At 39.3% G+C, this 23,412-nt stretch overlaps 1 protein-coding gene across 7 annotated transcripts in view; it reads right to left on the bottom strand.

Annotated features, from left to right (window-relative positions):
• atxn2l (ataxin 2-like) overlaps positions 1 to 23,363 on the bottom strand; it is a 25,340-nt gene extending 1,977 nt beyond the window's left edge. The window contains exons 1-23 of one of the 7 annotated variants that reach the window (XM_079815237.1): positions 23,052 to 23,363; positions 22,717 to 22,814; positions 21,539 to 21,578; positions 21,340 to 21,396; positions 13,537 to 13,608; positions 13,121 to 13,298; positions 12,918 to 13,039; positions 12,704 to 12,795; positions 11,743 to 11,976; positions 11,291 to 11,649; positions 11,113 to 11,199; positions 10,745 to 10,876; positions 10,594 to 10,662; positions 10,444 to 10,508; positions 7,549 to 7,901; positions 7,358 to 7,427; positions 7,116 to 7,265; positions 6,961 to 7,024; positions 4,024 to 4,104; positions 998 to 1,179; positions 746 to 875; positions 540 to 649; positions 203 to 385 (exon numbers count right to left, since the gene is read on the bottom strand). In XM_079815237.1, coding sequence (XP_079671363.1) covers positions 203 to 385; positions 540 to 649; positions 746 to 875; positions 998 to 1,179; positions 4,024 to 4,104; positions 6,961 to 7,024; positions 7,116 to 7,265; positions 7,358 to 7,427; positions 7,549 to 7,901; positions 10,444 to 10,508; positions 10,594 to 10,662; positions 10,745 to 10,876; positions 11,113 to 11,199; positions 11,291 to 11,649; positions 11,743 to 11,976; positions 12,704 to 12,795; positions 12,918 to 13,039; positions 13,121 to 13,298; positions 13,537 to 13,608; positions 21,340 to 21,396; positions 21,539 to 21,578; positions 22,717 to 22,814; positions 23,052 to 23,072 — 2,949 coding nt within the window. In that variant the 5' untranslated portion in view covers positions 23,073 to 23,363. Of the gene's footprint in view, positions 1 to 202; positions 386 to 539; positions 650 to 745; positions 876 to 997; positions 1,180 to 4,023; positions 4,105 to 6,960; positions 7,025 to 7,115; positions 7,266 to 7,357; positions 7,428 to 7,548; positions 7,902 to 10,443; positions 10,509 to 10,593; positions 10,663 to 10,744; positions 10,877 to 11,112; positions 11,200 to 11,290; positions 11,650 to 11,742; positions 11,977 to 12,703; positions 12,796 to 12,917; positions 13,040 to 13,120; positions 13,299 to 13,536; positions 13,609 to 21,339; positions 21,397 to 21,538; positions 21,579 to 22,264; positions 22,399 to 22,716; positions 22,815 to 23,051 lie in introns of those variants that run through there. The other 6 variants (XM_079815238.1, XM_079815240.1, XM_079815239.1 and 3 more) reach the window with 6 other exon arrangements.
• Between the last annotated feature and the right edge of the window lie 49 nt (positions 23,364 to 23,412).

Raw genomic sequence — 23,412 nt, 5'->3', positions numbered from 1 at the left:
ATGAACGATTCAATGACAAACACTTCTAAATAAAGGGAGAAAAAAAAATCCTTTCCATGTGGTCAATAAACTATTAATTGATTGAATTTACAGAAAAGTTATCGTTATCGGGATATGAGATTTTGGTAGTATCACCCAGCCCTACAAACAGACACGCAGTGTTTAAAAAAAATGTGACTGCTGATATGGTTATGGTCATCACCTGTGCCAGCTGTCCTAGAGAGGAGTACGGGTGAGGCATGGGCTGGTGTCCTGGCAGACTGTAGCCCTGAAGGGAGTAGGAGGCCTGTGGGGAGCTGTGTCCAGGGGGCATGTTAGGGGGTGTGGGGGCTGACAGCGGCCCAGAGTGGTACAAAGACTGAGGCTGAGGACCAGACTGACCAGACTAGAAAAGACAGACAGAATTACAGAAGGTTTTCATTACAGAAGGCATCTGAAAATCTCTTGAATTAATATTTCTTTGCAACAAAAGATTAAGTTCTTAGTGGGAGCTTGTGGAATAGGCGTTCAAGTTGCTATTGATTGGCAGGTAGATGTACCTGTCCTGGACTGGGGGCAGGGTGTTGAGGGGGCTGCTGGCTGCCTGTGGGGGTGCTGGAGGGCTGAGGATGATGGATGGAACCAGAGTGATGAGAGAATGACTGCGGAGCTGAAGGAGAAAAATAAATAAATTATATAGTTGACAACAAAACCACCCCGAAATTAACTCAAAATCAATCCATTTTATAAATAACTAATTGCTTACCATACATCCCCTGCTGAGGGGCTGGCGGTCCTTCAGTCTGACCAGGGTACTGTGGACCTGGGGGACCCAGTGTCTGCGGGTGTCCTCCCGATCCAAGCATTCGTGGTCCACCCTGGAGCATAGAGTACACCTGAGACAGAGAGAGAAATAACAGGGGGGTTTTTGTGACGGTGACATCTACAATAATTTTTTTTATTTCAAAACAAAATCAACTTGGAAATTAATTGGAAATACTAAAAGCATTTGTTCTACCGGAAACGTGAAGGCTGGTACCTGTCCAGGGTAATGGGGCATTGCTGATATGACCTGGTTGTACTGCAGATATGAGGGAGGGTAAGGAGATGCCACCAGAGGAGGTCCTGCTGCTGATGCCGCAGCCTGGAGCATAGGGGGCGCTGAAGAGCTGTGGTCTGGACGAGGAGTCCCCACAGAACCTGAGAGACAGGTGGTAGAAGTAATACATGAGTTGAGTGCAAAATAGGACCTGCAACTCTTATTTTAACTGATTTATTATTATTCATATTAAAAGGTTAGTTCGCCCACAAATGAAAATTAGCCCATGATTTTCTCACCCTCAAGTCATCCTAGGTGTATATGACTTTCTTCTTTCAGACGAACACAATTGGAGTTATATTAAAAATGTCCTGGCTCTTCCAAGCTTTATAATGGCATTGACTGTTGGGTCATTTTTGAAGTCCATAAAAGTGCATCTGCCCGTCATAAGCACACGGCTCTGCGGGGTTAATAAAGGCCTTCTGAAGCGAATCGATGCGTTTGTGTAAGAAAAAGATCCATATTTAAAACTTTATAAAGCAAATATCTAGCTTCCGGCTGATCATCTTCCATATTCAACTTACGGAAAAGTGTAGCGCCCGAACCTCTCGCAGTTCAAAATGCTACGTCTGACGTCATTGCACACCAGTTACGCTCATCAGATTCGTATCTGCATCGATTCGCTTCAGAAGGCCTTTATTAACCCCCCGGAGCCGTGTGGAGCAGTTATGATGGATATAGATGCACTTTTATGGACTTCAAAAATAGAGCAACATTCACTGCCATTATAAAGCTTGGATTAGTCGGGAAATATTTTATTATAAATCCAATTGTGTTAGTCTGAAAGAAGAAAGTCACATACAACTAGGATGACTTGAGGGTGAGTAAATCATTTCCATTTTTGGGTGAACTATCCCTTTAAATGATAATAATAAATTGTAATGTAATACATTAGAAAAAAATATTATTTAAAATATAACATTTAAAATAAAACTTAGGCCATTTTTTGTTATTATTATTATTATTATTACTACATTTAAATTAAAGGGGTCATGAATTGAGAAATCAACTTTCCCTTGAGCTTTTGATAGCCTGATTCTGTAAGCCCCGTCCACCAATGAGCCTGACATGTTAGATAAATAACAGGCCTACGTGGCGCTAAACCGGATCAAACTTCCAAGCAATAAAGCTTATGGCATGTCCTTCCTTTAGATTCCAATATTAGCAATGCATGGTTGAACTTTATTTTTAAAGAAGTTCCAGCTCACGTGGGTAAAGACATTACATTTGTTCACTTCATTTTACCTGATTCGTTTGTAAACAAGAGACTGGATTTGCAGACAGAATGAGATTAAAAACAATGCTGTGGCTTCTGGATCTGACAGGAATGGTGCAACACAATTATGGGAGTAAAACATTTTTTTTTAATGTGATCGTATTGCATTGTTACATGTAAGACTGGAGAAACCTTAAGAACTATAAGAGATTGCGACTCTCTGAGAAAAAGGAAATTAACATCTGAACTGTCTCTTACGAAATCAGCATCACCATTCGAGACGCAAGTCTCACCTCAGTATCATCCTAATCTTCATTGACCCTATTATCCCCCCACTCCTACTCTCTCCAGGGTTCCTACAGGTTTCGTCAAGTTAAATTCAAGTTTTTTTAAGACCATTTATATAAAAAATGTATACCTATTTGACGCTTCTCTTTTGCTTGTTGCTTGAGGTCTGTGTTGTGTTGCAGTTTATGGTTGTGGTGCTGTAGCTTGTGATCTTCATTTACTGAAGGTATCATGTGTTCGCAGTATTTTGTACTGTGCCCCAGGGCTGCGTTGCGTTCTCAATTATTAGTTCCGCCACTCTTCATTTATTCTACGTTATTTAATCAAAATAATCGTAGTTGACAAATTAAACTTTTGAGGAAAAATACAATATGGAGAAGTTACATACAGCACAATTTTTAAGACCCAGACATCAAAATTCAAGACTTTAAGACTTAAGGTATTATTTCCAAATTAATAAATTCAACGCTTTTAAGGCTTTTTAAGACCCCGCGGGAACCCTGTCTCTCCCATGTTGAGATCACCTGAAATTCACCCAAAACCTATATGGTTTAATGTGAACAAGTACTATACATTGTTATACATGTTTGGTATAATTTGAAATGCCTCAGTGCGACTGGTACAAAAGGTCTCATCGCCACAGACGCAAACCAAAAGGTAATAAAGTATTTAAGAGTTGAGAGATATCAGAGGGTCATGCAAATCATCCTGTCCCCAGTAAGGTGTAAAATACCCACTTCTGGGATTGTGATTAATGTAAATTCCCATTGTTAACACGTTTACATTTGAAAGTTTTCTATCTAGGTCTGAGTATTTAAGGAGATGTTGCAGGAGGTTCAGGGCGCAAATCTGTAACCAGATCAGCCCGTAATGCTATGCATTATGTATCTTGTTTTCTTGAGGTCAGGTACGCATTTCTTACTCTTTACTTCAGAGCATTTGATGTACGTATCGATTATCTTTTAATTGATACATTTACCTGACTAATAATAAATGGTCACATTGATTTATTTTGACATGATTGATTTTAGTGCATTATGATGAATCTTTTGTTACCGCAAATGTGTGTCAAGTTAGTAACGGACTAAAATCTCAGCCAACTCTTGGCATTAGTCCAAGTGTACTTAGACTGTGAAGGCTAAAAGGGAATTTCCGTTTAGGACAACAATAATGTTGATCGGCCAACCTAAATGGGGTGAGCCTTACCTCTGTTTAAGGTAATGTTACAGTTAAAGTGTACGTGGGAAACCATGTCATGACCAAACCAAAGCTACTATCAGAAGAGTAATGTTGGGCAACTTATCTGTAGTAGTGGTCATGACCTCTGATTAGAGATAATGTTATTTTAATTCAAGTGTACACAGATCCATGGGGACTAAATAAAATACTTTTAGAGAAAGCAAGCATGAGAGCGGCACTCTAAAACAGTATAGTCATTTACCTCTGTCTAGTAACCAAGACTGGCAACTTTGTGATCGTGGGCCCGCATAATGAATGGCCGGTGCGAGGACCCGGTGCGAATCTGAGAACCGAATGAATAATTTCAATAAGAGTAAGGAGTTAAACGGATTAATCAAATGTGTAGTTAAATTGTTATACAAATGAACTAATAACCAATCGGCATTCTAACCCAAATTCGAGGTCATGATAAAATGGAGTAAATTGGAATTATATTACTTTGCCCCGCTAAAAAGACCAAACGAGCAAGAGACCTTCACCCAGTAATCGTAAAGGCCAATTTTATACTTCTGCGTCGGACCTACGCCGTAGGCTGTGTGATGCGCGCGTACCCTACACCGTACTCTGACGCGCACCTCTCCAAAAATGTAACAACGCGTCAACTCTACGCGGACCGCACGCGCCGTGATTGGTCTGCCAGAACCCCTCCCTCAGGTCAATAAATAAATCTGCGATAGGAGTGTGTGTGTGTGTGTGTCCAGAAATGGGATGATAGTTTCATCCTTACATCTGCTATAACAATATTTTGTAGTGCAGAGATTCTTTATGTTGGTGAATAAATACATCCGCTGTGTATAGTTTATTTATTTTCTCATTAAAACCAAAGATGTTAATCAGTGATTGTATATCAAGAACAGGGACACATTAGGGTGCATTTCAACGGAACGAATAGTCTCTGCAACAGCAATCGATTGAGATGTCGTCTGTGCATGAGCCACCGATACTGAAAACAGCGTCACAAGCTCTCGGCATGATTTCAAAAACGCATTCCAGCGCCAGATCGCCTCTTATGTAACTCTACTAATCAACTAGAGATGCTTAATTTGTATTACATACAACAACTCAAGTTGCAAGAAAAGCCGCTATCTGTCGCCATGACGGCTGCTCAATACTCCGACAATGTAAACATGCGTCTTCTTCGGCTTTTGCCTTGATACTGTGGGTTACCATCAACATGCCCGTGGACACTGCCTCTAGTGGTCTGCGTGTGTAATTGCACCTTGACACAGACAACAATGCAGAAGTATAAATGCTCACGACGGCGTCGGCTACAGGCGTAGCCTACGGCGTACACTCGACGCAGAAGTATAAATTGGCCTTAAGCCTTCATTGGGACGATTGGGCGGGCCTTACATACGTTTGATATCTACTGATTATGTGTACGTGTCAAACGAAACATAACTTCCATGCTGTCACAGGCTGGAGCATCCTTTGTATTTGAGGTGTTCGGGATCAGACTCGAACATGTATGGACCAGGCTCTCTTAAATAGTGAAATAACATTCCTTTCTTGAGGTGCGTTGTTCACTCTCTTGACTGGTAATTTGGAGGAAAAATACAAATCGCGGAAGTTTTGAACATGCTGATTTGTCTGTTGGTAATGCACGCTTTGCAGTTATATCCACCAATCGGGCTGGCCAAGTAATAAAAAAAAAAACATTCCAATTAATTGCGGGTGGATGAGTGAGAAATGTTTGTGTTTGTTTGATAAAGACATTTTGCGAGCCCTGTGGGTGTGGTATACTGAATAATTATTATCAGTTTCTTCCTATATACTTGTATACATTTCCTTTGATATGATGCATAATTGTCACTGTTTTCTTGTGCATTTCTATGATTTTCATGCTTTAAGGGATCATTTACAGATTTATATCCAATCCAATATAATCCTTATCATCATTGTTTTAATCAAAATGCTTGTTATAAATATTTTGGGTTCTATAATAAGCGTTATTACTTCAAATTAATATGTTATATTATTGTTGCTGGAGATGGATGCGTGTGATTGCTATACGTGCATGGGCACGTCATTGCATGCATTTGTAAAAGGAGTTCTCGCAATATGCTTCATTCACGATAAAACAACGGTGAAGAAGCATTGTCTGAATGTCTGTTTCCATTCTAAATCATCCTTTACAGGTATAAAATGTACATCATCATTGTTCTAACTGAGTATAAGAAAGACTGATTGCTAGATTGTTTTATGATGTATATGTGAGTGCAATGTCTGTAAACTCTGTATTTAGCACCACTGATCCATTCTGCGCACATGGTTAGCATGTGCCACGATTAGCACGCACGCCATCTATATCCTCACACTATCAGTGAAGAAAATAAACTCATAACAAATTAATGAATATGCTAACCATGTGCGCAGAACAGATCAGTGGTGCTAAATACAAGATGATATTTTCTTCACTGATAGTGTGAGGATATAGATTTTATATATATTATAATATATATATATATATTTGCACTTGTATGTCAGAGACGGTTTTATTACGGTATGTGTGTGTGCGCTTCAGATGCGAGCGCGAAATCTGTGGGAATTAGTAGAATTAACGTTATGTGCAACCCCGCACGAAATTCAGACCGGTCACACTAATACTAACAAAAGTCCAGCAGAACACCAGTTCGCAATGTTCAGAGGATTAAACGGACTGAATGAGAGGAGAGCGCAGCTGATATCGATACTGTAGAAAATGAGTATTGTATCGTTTCAGATATTTCAGTATCGATACATAGCGAAATATCAATATTTTTGACAACACTAGTAGGCATACACACGGGTTCGAAGACTCGCTCTCTCGCCCCCTACAGTGCAATTCGGCTAGGTATACATCCGCTCTAAAATATCAAGGTGAAAGTCATCATAGCTTGCGTAGTAGAGACCCAGCTCCCAACCCAACTTTGAGAATAGATTAACAGCGATATTTTTTTTAATTGCCCGATAAGAGTCGCACGTTAACGGCCCACCACTAAAATAAATATATATATTTAAAAAAAAAAAGCCAGTTCATGACCCCTTTAAGAGTTTCAGGGCCTATTATTGATATAGTTTCAGGCACTATTACTACTACTAAACTTATATCAATACATTAATGCTTCATTACTGGTTGTAGTAATATTGTAAGCATTACCTTTTGTTCTTTGGTACTTCCCTTGACCAACAGTCGTCATGGGATACTGGTACATTTGAGGTGCCTAGAAAACAAGAGGGGGAAAAAAAAGTACATATAACATCTACGTTGCACATTTTTTTTCAAAATTATCCATAAGCAGCTGGGATGGAGACCTGTACGGAGTGACCCTGTATCTGGATGGGCGAGACATAGCTCAGGTACTGGGTGTTATAAATGGCTCCCTGGCCTGGTGGGGGCTGCAACACCACTGTGGGGCTGGGTGGAGTTGGCCGTGGCGGGGTGGGAGTGGCCGAGGGCTTCACCTGCAAAATGGACACGACACACTGGCTTGGCACATTCAGCTTTTCAACAGTTGTATAAAAGGAAACTAAACAGTGAAAATTAATGCTCTCACCATGCTGAGAGGAGCCTTGGTGGGGTTGAACTCTTTGGCGTTGGGGTTTAGTGTAGATTTCTTCACTTGACTGCATTGGAAAGCATTTTGAAATGCATTACTTACCAACAGACTTAATATGGTATTACTAGTAGTTGTCAAATGGGAGTAGTAAATCAATTAAGCCAAATATTCTGAAATGTTATACTTACTCAGTCATGCCCTCTGATCTCTCAGCCTCTGGTTTGCCCTCCTCACTGCCTGGGGTCCTTGCGGGTTGGGGCGTCCCTGATGTTTGCCCTTCTGCAGTTGGCATAGCAGTGACAGATAGGGCAGAAGGTGCAGAGATGGTTGTGGTTGGTGGAGGGGTGGTGGTTGCCACCCCCTCTGCATTTGTCTCTCTACTTCTCTCTTCTGCTGGAAGCTCTGCGGTCAGAGTTGTTGCTGGTTTAGCTTCTGTAGGAGTGGTGGAGTCTGTTTGTGTGTTGTGGGCAGGGTTTGTTTGAGAAGAGTTAGTGGCCGCAGTTTTGGGGCTGGAAGTATTGGGGTTGGAAGTAGATGGAAGCTAAAAATCAGAAAGGGAAAAAATTATTAATTGTACTATAGTTTTACTTATAGTTCTGCTTGCCCATGGGCAAAGAAAGCGGACCAATAAAAACTAATGTAGTATGTCCAGATTACATTCATACTATATTTAACATACTTTTTACATGTTGTGAAGTACAACCCAATTTCCAGAAAAATGTCCCAACTTTGTAAAAGAATCAAGAATCTGTGATTTGTTAAATAAAAAAAAAAGAACAAAGTGCCCAATGTTTCCACTGACCAAATGAATTGTATTTTCAAAATAAACAAATTGATTTTGTTTGATGCATCACAATCCAAAAAAAAGCCATGACCAATCTTTTGCAAGCAGAGATTGGTCATGGCTCATCACTTCATTTTTTGTCATTTGTCAAACAAAAACAAAATGTTCTCAAAGCAATATTGCAAACAATTTAGGTCTTTCAGCATCTAGAATATATAATCGTGGAAAGATTCAGGAGATAACTCCCAGTCTGTGTAGAGAAAGGTAAGAAAACCTGATACTCTGTTAAATACAGCCACACTGACTTTGGAAAACCGTTGCCACTTAACAAAATCTGCTGCTGCATCAATAAATACAATCTGAATCGGCTATGCAAGGAAAAAAACTACATCAGTTCTATGCAAAGATGCAGCGGAGTTCTCTGCTCATCACAGCTGATCCAAAACACAGTAGAAATGTGTGCTGTCGTCAAATGAGTACATGTTTCAGCTTGTTTTTGGGAAAAACGGACATCAAGTTTTCAATCCCAAAGGCGAAAGAGACCATCCAGATTTTCATCAGTGACAGGTGCAATAGCAAATATCTGTCATGGTACAGGGGTACTTGGAGGCGTATATTGGGATACAGAGACATATGCCGCCATCAAGATGACATCTTTCCTGGGAAGCAAGACAATACCAGGCTTCATTCTGCATGCGATATCCTTCGGATGAGACATTAAACTAAGGTCCTGACTTGCTGTGGTCATTAAAAATCCCAGGATGTCCTTCAAAAAAGTAGGGGTTTAACCCTGGCATCCTGGCCAAATTTGCTCATTGGCCTCTGTACATCATCATGGCCTCTCCACCAATAAACTGGTGTGTGGTGGGTGTTCTGACGCAATAAAGTCTAACTTTAAAATGCATGTTTTTATCCATCCTTCTCATATTTGTAATACTTTGGTCAGTTAATAAGAATTGATGCAGTTTTATATTATGTATTTGAATGAATTAAAAGAGCCGTTTCATGCCTATCCTTGAATCACTTAACTAGTCGAGGTTGATATAGGATTTAGAAAGTAATTAGTAATAAGTAATACTTTTTGGACAGAGTAATTTGTACAGTAATCTAATTACACTATTAAAGATGTAATTAGTAACTAATAATTAATTACTTTTTTAGAGTAACTTACCCGATACTGTGTGACAGTGGTAAATATATGCCTAGAGCTGCACGAATAATCGTTAAAAGACTGATTGGATTCAAACACCCACACAATCTTATTCCTTAGTGGCAACGATTCCACCATGTCTTTTACGCCGGTTTCACATCACAAGCATCAGCGGAGCATGAGTATTTTGTCGCTGCTCATGTTGGGAGAATGAATGGGAGGGTCGGCCGTCATGTTTCTGATGCGAGCGCTCATTTATTAACACGTGCTGCTCATGCTCCGCTGATGCTTGCGATGTGAAACCGTTTAAACCAAAGACTTTAGGGACTTTGGTTAACCTTTGAAAGTACGATCACACTGCAACATTCAAATCTGCATTCGCACTGCCGCTGATCCGGAGAGCAGCTGCCATGTAAATGTACAATATGAAGCAGCTTCACAAACAGTCTTTTCAACCACACATTATCATTATTTATGCGTTACAAACGTATAAATTACAGGATAAAAGTTTATAGTTAATGTCTATGGTAGTGATCAAAAGAGTAAATCCTCTTTTAAAAGAATTTAGACACTTGTATTGCTCATTTTAAGCAGGAGGGGGCAACAGGTGTGTTTTAAAAAAGTGTTGGTCTATGAATGAGACAGACTCCATACATATAATTTCATTCAAATTATTGTTTTTGTTTAAAAAAATAGACTAAGCCAATGAACAATTTGTCAGAACCTCTAGTTTGCATGTTATTTTGTGTAGTTGTCTAATGGTTTTTTTTCCCTTCAGAATCATGGGATAAAAAAAAAAAAAAAAGAAACCGCAATTTCCATTTTACACACACTTGATTTATACTAATTTTATCCAGAATCGTGCAGCTCTACCCCTGTCCTAAAGTTTTTGGAGTGTGTTGAAGCCATCAAAATCAAAATGTGTTTATATTTACAAAATACACTTAAGTTGGTCAGTAAAAACATTGGACATCTTTTCTTTGTACTTTTGTCAGTTAAATAAAGGTTAAAAAGAATTAAACCACAGATTCCCATTTTATTGCATTTTACAATGTCCCAACTTTTCTGGAAATGGGGTTGTAATTACGTATACAAAAGTAGTAACTACTCAGAGTATTCGATTTCAGATGCATCCTGTGACACACTCACCCTAAAATCATTATGAAACTTGCGAAGCTCATCGAGGTGTTGCAATCTCTGCTGGTCTGAAGAGACTATGAAGAGAGAGAAGAACATTTATTGGCTAAATGACAAGTGCATGTAATGAAATGACCAAGAGTAACACAACTTCATGATTACCTTTACTGCCCTTTCCCTCCTGAGGACTTGCTGGACTCTCGGTCCTTTCCTTAGACAGAATTTCATTCACTGAAGTGAAAGGAAGAGTTAAGATTGTTGGACACGTGTATAAATGAACAGTTTGTAACCACTCAAATTTATAACATCTCACCATCTACAGGGAACAGAGGGGTGGGGCCAGTGGGTTTAGGGGTCACCATGGTAACTGAAGAGGTATCCATGTAGGTAGGAGTAGTAAGAGGAGAGTCCTGGGAAGGAGCATCTGGTTTGGGGGAACGAGAGACTGGAGAGAGAGAGAGAGAGAGAGAGAGAGAGACAGAAAAAAGGTAAAAAATTTAACTTTAAGAAAAACAAGGGAACAGAGGATAGAAATGTATACACATACCCCATTCAAATGTTTGGGGTCAGTAGCTTTTTTGATTTTGAAAAATTAAATAACTGTATGCACTCTCCAAAACTGTATTTTAATAAGAAAATAAGCCTGTGTGTGGGTGGGTGTGTATAAGCATGCATATTAACCTGTAGGGGAGGAGTGAGAATTTGAGGTACGCAGGTTTCTGTTGTTCTGTCCAGGCCTTTGAGACTTGGGTGACATTCTAGATGACACTATAAGAGATTAATGCAATGTTCATTAGTAACACAGAGGGCGGTAATAACCATCATAACCACTTTAAGTGATAGGTCACAGAAGACTTGCCTCCATTGACAGGCCGGGCCGAGTCTGAGAGAGACTGTGGGTGTGAGAGTGAATGTGGGAGTGTGTGTGGGGAAGGAGGGCTGGAGTGACCTGGCTCTGAGGGGCGGGGCTGTGTAGGTGGGCTGCTCTGTGATTGGTGTGTAGAGTATCCTCCTCTGACAGAGAGAGGGCTGCTCCTATCAGTGGGAGGAATGATCTGACCACTACCAGAGGGAAGGGGTCTAGGGGAGGAGCTTGAGGGGCCAGGTCTATTTGTTCGATTAGGCAGGGTGGATACAGCTCCACCTCTTTCGCTCCTTCCAGAAACTCCCATTTCTCGCTCCCTTGCCCTCTGGGGTAGAGGAATGTACTTGCCCTCCCTAAAATAAAGACAGCAATGATCATCATTTTACTAAGGAGAAATACTACGCAAGATAACAGCGAGGGAAAGGAAGAAAAATATTGCGTCAAACCTGCTCCCAGCAGTTGAGAACCCAGGGCTATCCCTTCCTCTTTCCCTTTCTCCTCCATCACGGTCTCTGTCCCGAACCACAGCGCTGAATTTGTCTTCCTCAGTTCTTCCTTCATCATTCTCCAGTGCTACCCGGTGACGATACTGTGAACTAGCTTCAATCTCATTAGCCAATCTGGCGGCTCGAGCTTCTCGCTGCCTGAAGCCCTCAGAGCTACCCCGCTCCAGAGGAACCCTAGAGACAGGCACCAGAAATCAAGTAAATATCACATTCTTCTAACAGGAAGACTAAAGTTTTTACACACACATTGAAATTGAGTAATGTACTAATATGTACAAATCAGAGGTCGATTGACACTGGATTGCCAAAACAATAATAAAGCGATTAAAAGCAATAAACTGATTGTGCAATTTCTTGCCAGTAATGTGTGATCCAGTGAGAAACAACAAGAGTTTACATTAAATATATGACAGATACAGCTTAGTGTGTAACCTAATGCATAATACAGGACTTTCAGTATTATAAACAAGGAGTCAAGGACGAAATATACCGGGACTTGTATTTTGAAATGCCTATGCTTTACTACCAGCTGTTCATTCACAAAAAAGAGGAGATTAAATATGCACAATATGACAATGTTTACATGAACAGTAATCATAAGCAATTGCTAGGCATAAATGTGTGGCTTTCATTGACTGTACACACTTTGACACCATGAGCCTGTAAATCGTAAAACAGCGCTGCTTTTGACTTTAAATGTGCAACGCTTTGGGCCATATTGCGGTTTTTCCATCGCCAAATTTTCAGAGGCAAGACTTTATGAACTTAAATTTTATCAAACTGAAATTAAACTGTAAAGAGTGGGAATCCTGTTTGAAGGACAAAAGGCTTTCCCACTTCCAACTTTAAAGGTCATGGAAAAAAACAAAAAACATCTAAAACTGACAGGACATCAACGTACGTGTACATGGAGAGACTGGCGTCATAGGTGGATTTCACCCCATAGGTCTCCTCATTAAAGCGGAACATCTCACTGGCATCCCAGCCATTAGCCTGAAAGTGAGAAAAAGAATTTCAATCATGCGAAACCTCCACCTAAAGACATTCATTGCAATAATACACTCATTTGTGATCATATTCGTTTGTGTATATACAAGCAGGTGGCTGGAACTCACTGCATCTGCATCTAGGTCAAAATTTTCTCCATTGCTATCGCCTCCATCCCACCTTTGAAGGACCTTCTCTCGGTGGTCACCGTTTATTCTCGTTGAGCCGATTGCAGAGTCTGTGAAAGTGTCTGAAAACACAAGCACACACAAAGCATTAAAAGCATGTCCATTTCTTACAACAACACAAAAGCGTACCTCTGTGTACACACCTCGGATAGCGAAGTTGAGATCCACATCTTTGCAGATCATAGTGACGAGGTCACTAGGGCCAAAGATCATGGTGTCTGTGATCTCTTCTCTCCTGGGATGGACAGGTGTGTCGCCACCACCGCCTCCATCGCCTTCCTCATTTTTCACCTTGTGCACTGCATCCACTGCCAGCTCACACTGAACACACAAAGACATTGAGTGGAATTTGAGCAACATGTTAAATTTAATAAGGCTTTGTTCAGAAAAATACTCATTTGCCACAAAATACAAATAAATAAATAATTGGATCAATCTCAAAGATCAAATTTGGGAAAACAAATCTGAACTTGGTTCAGCATGAACAACACCTGCTTTAAAAACAGCAGCTTTAAGCGCGAGATTCAGAAAGCAGGATCAATGCAGGTGTGTCACTTACACGTGAGCTTAATGTCTTAAAGATCCCCTCATATAGACTGCCGTTCTTCACCATAACATCACATCTGGAGCCCTGAGGGAAAGATTGCATATGCATGTCAATTATTAGGGCCCAAGCCCAAAGGGCGCAGAGCCCTATTGTTCTTCCTCAGATTATTCTTTGTTTTTTTTTTTTTTGTTTTTTTTTTCGACTTCTCGGGTACTTTTGGGGCACTTAACATGCTCGAAAACTCTTGAAACTTCGCACGGGCGTCGGAATGCGCGGCCATCAGAGCCGGGCTGAAGCTGGTACCCGGGCGTGGCAGGGGGGCTCGACAGCGCCCCCTAAAGTGGGGTCTGAAAACTTGGTCCATATATCAAACACACTTGCACGTACATGTATGAAACTCGGTACACATATAGATCTTATCAGGCCGAACAACTTTCGTGCTCTAAGTTATGCGTCAGCCCTACAGGAAGTGAGCTATTATGGGTTGTTCGGAAAACGCATGCTCTGGAATTTAATATACTCCTCCGAGGCCATTGTTTCGATCATTGCCAAACTCGGTCAGCATGAAGAGAACATATCCAGGATGCTAAATTGCGAGCGGACTTTTGATATCTCAAATGGTTTGGCCGTGGCGAAGCAACGAATTTATGGCGAGAAAAGGGAAACAGGAAGTGTGTTATAACTTGTGCAAACATTGACTGGTTTGGATGAAACTTCAGCTGTGTGTTTGTTGTAAGAAGCCGATCACATGGATATGACTTTTGTGAGTCAAAGTTATAGCGCCACCAACTGGCAGCAGGAAGTGTGTCACTTTCAAAAATGCTTTGAATCACCATCTTATTTTGACCCGATTTATTTCAAACTTCATCAGTATAATGTGAAAACATGACAGATAGAGACGTAGGAAATGGATTCCTGAAATTTCAAATACTGTTGCCATGGCAACGTGTCAAAGTTTAATAATCTTTTGGCTGTTCTGAGGCTCTTAGCATGCTTGAAATTGCTTGAAACTCAACACACACATCAGAGATGTCAGTCAGTACACATGGACAAAGCCTCAGAAACGGGCGGGGATGAGGGGCTCTCTAGCGCCACCTTTTGACAAAAGTGGGGGGGTTAGTTTTATCTTCAGTCACCAAACTCGGTACATATATTGTTCTCTTCGAGCCGGACAACTTTCTAATTTACAGTCATTAGCTCCGACCAACAGGAAGTCAGATATTTTGGTTTGAAGGTGAATTTTTGGTTAAATCGGGGTCTGAGTTTTTACGTTCTCCTCATAGGCGATTTATTCAATCTCCACCAAACTCGGTCAACATGAAACAAAGATACTGAAGATGCTAAAATGTGAACGGATATTGGATATCTCAAACGGTGTTTCCATGGCAAGGAATTAAAGAAGGACAAAAAAGGGGAACATAAATTCTCTGTGTCTGCTGCTCTCCCCTCAATGAACACAAGATGGCAGCATTGTATTAGTTTTGAAGCAGGATATAAAAAAAACTTGTTTCTCTCTCTCTCTCTCTCTCTCTCTCTCTCTCTTGTTTGTGATTTATGAGGACACAAATTTGTATAATGACATGGGTATTACACTGGTATTACAACGTGTATGTGTGTGTGTTTAAAAACATACTAAAACAATGTTTTATTCAAATGTAACCAAATACCTTTAAAATAATCATACTATTTTTCAGATCAATATATTTATTTTTATTCTTATCACCTGACAGCCGTGATTTCATGTACTCATTCAGACAGAACTCTTTTTTAAAACAGAGGAGTGTGAGTGTGTTTTCTATACATGTGCTTTACAGAAGGTCATGTGCTGTGTTTGCAAAGATCACTTTTGACACATTTGTCTTTAAATTCATTATTTACTGACATAGTTCAAATTTATTTTAAAAAAAAATTCACATTATTTTCTACAAGTGTCTGTTTATAAGTGTCTTTTTTCACAGAAAGTTTTTGTTTGAACGTGAGTATAATTCAGGGTCTGAGTTTTTACGTTCTCCTCGTAGGTGATTTATTCAATCTCCACCAAACTCGGTCAACGTGAAACGGAAGCTTAACGCATTAAAAATATTTAACGCAAATAATGCAGCGTCCGTTTTTATATCCATTTTTGCTTAGCGTTACATGATCACGCTCCTATTCATGTAAATGCTTCCAAGCGCGACAAGACACAAGAGAGCGCGCTGTATGCCAGTGTCCTGTCTGTGTGTGTGTGTGTGTGTGTGTGTGTGTGTGTGTGTGTGTGTCAGTGTCCTGTCTGTGTGTGTGTGTGTGTGTGTGTGTGTGTGTGTGTGTGTGTCCTGTCTGTGTGTGTGTGTGTGTATGTGTGTGTCAGTGTCCTGTCTGTGACACACACACACACACACACACACACACACACACTCGATGCATAGATAGACTCGCGTCAGTTTCCTGCTCACATCGAGTTCTCTTTTGCTCTTGAACAAACAATAACACAGAGGATTTTGAGTATTCTCATATTAGAGTCTTAAATTAGTTAAATAACGTCTTAAATGAACTTTAAAGAGTTGTGAGGAAATGAGATGAGCGGGACCGCGTGTGAGATCCGCGGTTGTTCTTAAAGTGACAGGAGCACTGATGATGCCTGTCATTAATGTTCATCAAAGAACAACGGGAACAGAGAAAATTGTAGCTTTAATGATGATTCATCTATATTTCATTTATTATTTATGCAGTTAAGGAAGGTTTGATAACTATTACATTTCTGTATAACAAGGAAGGCCATGGGTAAATATAACCTTTATTATTTTGGGTTTATGTAAAGATTTTTTTAAGTTCACTTAAATTAAAAGTTGTTTTTTAAAGCCTAATAAATGTTGAAATTGGGAGCTTTCAGTTATACTGTAATGTAACGTCATTAATGTTTCATAGAGTAAATACTAAAGTTAATAAAGAGTAAATTTCATAGAGTAAAAATAAATACTATCGAGCAAAGATACTAATAAAATAAACTATGCTTTTCAGGTTTTTCTGGTACGTCTAACATTAGTTTTCAGGTACAGAAATTGATCAAATGTAAAATAACATTGCATATATGACTGTATAAATTAAAGATTAATCCTATTAAACTTACAAAAGTTATTCAATCAAGAGCAGTGAGTGATGCCCTTGTCTTTTGTTTGACATTAAACAGACAGCAGTAAAGGCTACTGCCCCTTTAAGACCTCGGATATGCGTCGTCTTTTCTGGACTGTATAAAGCTTACTTAAGCCATATACAGACAATGTCTGCTAGAATACTCATCAATATGTTGACATACTTTTTGCGTGAGTTTGTCCGTTCAAGAGCAAGACTTGAAAGAGAACTCAATATTTGCGCGCTGAGAGACGTGTGCGCGCTCTCGGATGAGTGCACGGAAAATTTTCTCACAGTGCGCGCGACTTCTCATTCGCGTCTTCTGGCACTAAACCAGATAGTTGCGTGTTCTGAGTTAACACAATCAGAACGTAAAAATACGGGATATTTTACGGGAAAATACTAAAACGGGAAGACAGCGGGAAAAGAGCTAAAATACGTGAGAAACCCGGAAAAAACGGGAGGGTTGACAGCTATGGTGTGTGTGTGTGTGTGTGTGCGCGATATGTAGGCTTAGGGGTAGTGTAGGGAGATAGAATGTACAGTTTGTACAGTATACAAACCATTAAGTCTATGGAATGCCATCTGCCTGTCTTTCCCCTTCCCCCTCTCTATCTGTGTGTGTGTGTGTGGGGGGGGGGTCTCTCTCTCACCCTGTGAGTTTGTGTGTGTGCCTTTCTCTCAGTCCTTCCCCTCCCCCTCACTCTCACTCTATCATTGTGTGTGTGTGTGTGTGTGTGTGTGTGTGTGTGTGTGTGTGTGTGTGTGTGTGTGACTTTCTCTCTTTATCATAATTTAACCCTTTCATATAGGCTATCACAAATAACTATCACTTGAAATAAAAACGTCATGTGATGTGTTTGCCAAGATCACGTATGATGCACATGTCTTTAAATTAATTATTTACTGATATAATATAAATGTATTAAAACATAAATTTCACATGATTTTATAAAAGTGGCTATTTATAATAAACTTCCATAAAATGTAGACACGCATCTTACTCTTACCTGACACTGATATTAAAATCATCTTTGCAGTTTCTGTGATTTGGCTCCATTTATAAATTTTTTATCAAAAAAATTTTATTGGACCACCCATATTGAAATGAAAGCATGTTTTATGGTGCATAAGATTGGTGCACAAACGGTAGCTAAGGCAGCTCAAAAACACATGAAGAGAAGTATTAGAATAAAACAACATCAGCATTCGAATGGTATTCTGAACTCATTCCAATTTGACCTTTGACATAATCTGACATGAAATTCTTATAAATTTAATTGATCTCATAGATGTGGCTGTTGTGGTTTGTGGTCATAGCAGCACCAACTGCTGCAGTTAATGTGGTGAATTCAGATGACTTTGACATAGTCCTTTTATGTTTTCCCATTTTAAATGCCTATTGCCTGCCGTGCACAGTTAAACTGATGCCACCGGGGTGGCGGTGCCACAGGCTTGGGCCCGTCATCGCTGCTCGCAGCTTTAATTTAAATTGTCGTTTAATGCTAAAAACAAATTAGAGTAGTGATTTTTAAACCCAGGGGCTGGGGCCCAATAGGGCACCTTAAAATGTCTTCTTTTTTCAAGTAATCCACAACAAACATCATAATTCAAGATACACATTTCAATTCACCCCCTGATCTACGGCTGACAATATACAAATCTTTACCACGATATAAAATGTCTTTTATATTTTAAAAGATTTTGCTATATCATGTATATCGCAGTGTGTAAATATATAGCACTACTGACACTTCAGAGTGATGAAATGCATGAATGAGAACAGTTATAAGCACAATATATCCTGAAAAGGAACGATGCTGTGCTCATGCAGACTGGCACGCTGCCAAAGTGTGCACACAGAAAGCTGCATCTCTCAGCATGCGATCCCAACTTCAGTTCTCTTTCGCGTCTTTCTTTGTGCTTGAATAGACACTCAATTATGTCAAAATACCTATTGTGTGAAGTATTCTTGTAAACACAGCCGGTTATGTCTCAAGTGAAAGTAAACAGTTGGGTTTAAACCGGATGTGTATCAGTATAATCGATCTGTGCATTTGGTCTTAAAGTGACAACAACTTGAATAAAAATGAGTGCTGTCAAAATTAGCGCGCTAACGCATGGAGTATATTTTTTCAGATTAACGCGTTAACAATATTTAGCAGCCTAATAAAACAGCTGGTGTGATGTCTGTCATTAATGTTAATCAAAAAACAAAGGTCGATACCTATTTAATTTCTGCACAAACAAACTGTTAAAACCGAACAGTATTTATACATTTGTTTACCTCAAATACAACACTATGTCCAACAGCCTTGAGCGTGTGATCACTTCCGGTGAGTGAGGTCTGTACGCGATTTGGCGTAGTTCCTCAAGCGCCGGAAGTGTGAAAATTATATAAATAATAGGGGTGGGAGAAAAGGTTGATGCATCGCGATTCGTTATCTAACGATTCAGAATCGATTCGGTGTTCAATTCAAACGGCCACTTCACCACTGTGCGCACGCGGAGTCACTGGCCAAACAGAAAAACCCGTTGATAGGCGAACGTTCGTATGCTGGTGAAATGGCTTTGTTTAAGATAAAATGGACAAACTACAACATGCTCAGGGGCGTCGCACCCGTGGGGACACTTTTCCCGGTCAGAGGGTTCAACACCCACACTTTTTATGCAGTTTTGCACAAACGCCTTACAGCAGTCGCTCCTCCGTTTCTCTGGCCGCTCTGTGTCTGCGCTCGCTGCCACCCCATTTCAAAAATGCATTTTGCTCATTAAATGCAAAGTTTTTAATTTCAAAAGCATTTCTAAATTAAGTTCATATTTCCAACAAATGAAATTCTGAGCCAAAATAACGAAGTGGTGCTCAAGTAGGCTAAAGGCGCTTTCCTTGCCATTAATGCTTACTCCTATGTCTCCGATGCAGTGGCCGGGACATAAACCTACCAACATCCGTGGCATAATATTTGGAATGACTTATCGAATATTGCTGAATTAATGCTGAACTAATGTTTCAAACGAATGGAAAATTCTGAACAAAGACTTTGTTTTGGTGAGCGATTCGTTAAATGTCTCTAACATGACTTTTGCAGCTCGGCAAGTTCTCGTGTGAGATGTTATGCGCACACACTGAATTTGGCTTCTCAGCGAGCGCTAAAGTTGTTTTTCTTCTGCATTAGCAGAAAGAAAAAGATTTTAAAGATTTTTTTGTGGCTCTAACCAAAGTAAACTTTTTTTTGCTTTAAATAATTTTTTTGTTAATGTTCTAAAGAAACTGAAAGATTGTCACACTTAGATGTACATTGAGAACTGATAATTCTTAATGATTGTTCTTTGCAATTGTATGGCTTACTATGTTTCATTAGAGCTTGTTAATCCTGAATAGCACTTTGTTAATAAAATAAAAGTATTGAAAGAAATCTTCATAATCATTTTTAATATGGCAATACTGTCAAACAGATGTTCTAACTATAAACAAAAAACATATTAGCTCCAATTTTGGTTAAAATGTAAAGTTCATGTACTTGCACAGCAGGATAATTAGTTACCAAAAATGTATGTTAAGAATTGTTTTGGGAATCGGATCGTTACTCCCAGAATCGGAACGAATCGTTAAGTGCCTTAAGATTCCCAGCCCTAAAAAATAATGTGCGGTTTCTCGCACAAACCGATCGCTTTGTGTCTTAAGACATCAATGTGTCGCCACGAGCTGCAAGGTTTAATTTGGATTTGTCTGCATGTTTTTTTTTACTTTCATAGATTTTGTTACCATATACAACTGACAGACTGCAACGATTGGAGTTAAAAATCTTAATTTGTGTTCTACTGAAGAAACAAAGTCACTTATATTGTGGATGCCCTGGGGGTAAGCAGAATAAACATCAAGTTTTCATTTTTGGGTGAACTATCCCTTTAAATATATATATTTTTTTTATTTCAGACATATCAGTATTAGTATCAGTGATACTGGCCTTCATTCATAAAGAAATAAATATTTAAAATATACCGTCTTTAAGTTGTTTCAACATTAACTTGAGTAAATTAGAGTAACAAAATAATAAAAATATTAACTCTGATGTTTTTAAATCACAATTACATGTGATTAGTTACTTTAAGCGATTGACAACACTAATAAAAATAAATGTATATTTAATTCATACAGTGAAGACCACGCAATATTTTATTTTTACATTTGAATATTACATTTCTGTACTAATTCTAACTACATGTCAAATAACCTATTGTACCTAAAAAAAAGGTGTTATATTGTGTTTGTCCAATTGTTTCTAATTTGATGCTTTTATTCTTCTTTTTAATAATAGAAATAAGATAAAACATCACAAAAACATCACAAAATAACTACATTCGATACATACCATTATCGTGAAATAAAATCTCATATTGTGAAATAAGAATTTGGTCATATCGCCCACCCCTACCCTGGACAACAACAGTTTTTTTTTCTTCCCCCTTTTCTTTAAAGAACCATGTATATTAATACAATTTTACAATTCCATGGGCATTTAAAAACAAATATCAATTTTCTAGTTATGCCAAGCTCTAAAATACTTTATCAAGTAGAAACACAACTGGTGAAGTCAATATTGTTGAATATTGCTGTGGGCCTTAGGGTCAAAAAAGTTGAGACCATTATAAAAGAAGTGTGATTTCAACAGCCAACGAATACATTTATTTCATGCCAAAACTCACCACCACGGCTGTTAGAAAATGGAGCATCCTGGAGTTGTTGTACACACCCTCAAACACCTAAAATATAGTACATGAAAATATTTATATTTGGTGGTCAGAAAAGGCAGCGCAATATTCAGAGAATACTGATTAAGACATGTTGATTTTGTAATCTTGAAATAGGATATTATAGTTTACAAATGCACACAAATGTACGTACAGGTGGTGACTGTGAAGGAGTCTTCACTGAGTTTCTGTTTCTTAAAAGAAAAAGAGAAAACAATCGTTAGTAAATAGAGATAGATAAACAACAAATGACAAATTTAATTCTAAACGTTCATTTTTTCCATTTTAAAGTTCAAATGAACATGTTTGAACAAAAAATAAACTATATCAATACATGTACATATAAATACAGCGACAAAATATGAATAGATAAACTGAACCACAAGCAAAAGATTTCAACATTTATTTTTTAACAATATGACAATAATACAATTCGGGATGTTAAGTATTTACTGTACACATGAGCTGTATCAAATGTTCGGGAACGCGCCCAAATTTGCTGTCTTTCCACTCAGCCCCGGTGTTGCAGGCATTGCTCTTCTGATACATGTGTGGACAACAATTTCAACACCGCGAAGCGCGTGCTAAAACAAAAGGACAACCATCCACGAGTAACAAAATAACGCTCGACATTGAGGCTGGTTGCGCATCATGACAAAATATTATTTAGCAAAGCGAATGTGTAAACAATGGCAACAAGGCTGTTTTTTTTATTACGACAGACCGCAAAGCGGGTTAGCGGACCTGGCTAACAACAAGCAAATGCCGAATCGAAGACAAGACATACAGCTTTACATTAAAGTCCGCAAATGTAACGTTACACATTTCGTGCCCCTCGCCACAACCAAAAAGAACGAATATAAATTACGAGTGTTTGTACTTTTGTGTCATATGCATCCCGGCTCTTCTTTTAACGCGTCTGTAAAATGGCTCAAGTTGAAAGTCGAACACAATACCGAAACATATGGGATCGGAAAACAACAACAAAACACTGCTGATCCCTTCCCATGACCCGCCTCCGAGAGCAATCATAAGCTGAAAAAGATGGCAATCAATTAAAATCCAAACTCGATTGGTTGACAATATTCTCTCTGGGCGGATGTGTACCGTTTACGGCAATCCTATCAATCGTTGGCCCAAAATTGTGTCAATCAAATGTGCTTCGCGGCGATTGGCTAGTGCTCCTGCTAATTTAACAAGGCTCGAAACGATTGGTGTTCAATGGACTGTATTAAATATGCGCTATGGGCACGCCCACATTGACCGGTAGGCCTCGTGTTAAAATGACAATCCGCGGACTTTCTGAGCGTGGCAGCCCAACGTGTGCGTTACCTTCCCGGGGCGGGTCTGTTAGAGTTACTCCCTGGAACTGATGAAGCCATTGACCCTGAAGTTCCATTGGATGCTTTGCGGCCACCGGGTCCAGGCTGCTGTTAGAAAGCATAATGGTTGTTAAATGTTGACACAAATTATGTATTAATCACATTAACGTATATTTAAAAAGACGGCTAGCAGGGTAACTAGCATGTTATGCTAAATGTGAAAGTGGAAGCTTAATGAAGGACGACAATACTTGGACCATGAAAGCTATTATAAGTTTTAATAATACCGATTAAAGATTATATAACGCATACAAACTGATTGCGATTTATTGATGTGGTACTTACGTTCTGTCGGCGAAAAGACATATCTAGCCGCTAACTCAGTTGCCCGCTAAATTCCCCTTGTTGCCTATGACAAGCTAGTAGCTGGACTAGCCTGTCTGCGGTGTTATTTTTGTGGTTTTCCGCAGCGTTCTCAGATCCGCACGAGCGCGATCTCCGTTATAGCCCGAAGTCCAGTTCAATCCGATATTCTGTTACGAACGAACACGAAGAGATAATGAGCCTTATGTTTCTATTAAATATTACCGGCACCACGTCTCGTGAATTAGCCAGCGATAAACGCGAAGGCTGTTTTTTCAAAATCCCTTGATTGTCATTGGACAACGTCGCGTGATGACGCAATGGCGCACAAGACCCGTATCAC

The sequence above is a fragment of the Gobio gobio genome, assembly GCF_949357685.1.
Source record: "Gobio gobio genome assembly, chromosome: 1".
Lineage (NCBI taxonomy): Eukaryota > Metazoa > Chordata > Actinopteri > Cypriniformes > Gobionidae > Gobio > Gobio gobio.
Note: the sequence above shows the minus strand (reverse complement) of the source record. Positions and strands in the feature narration are given on the sequence as shown.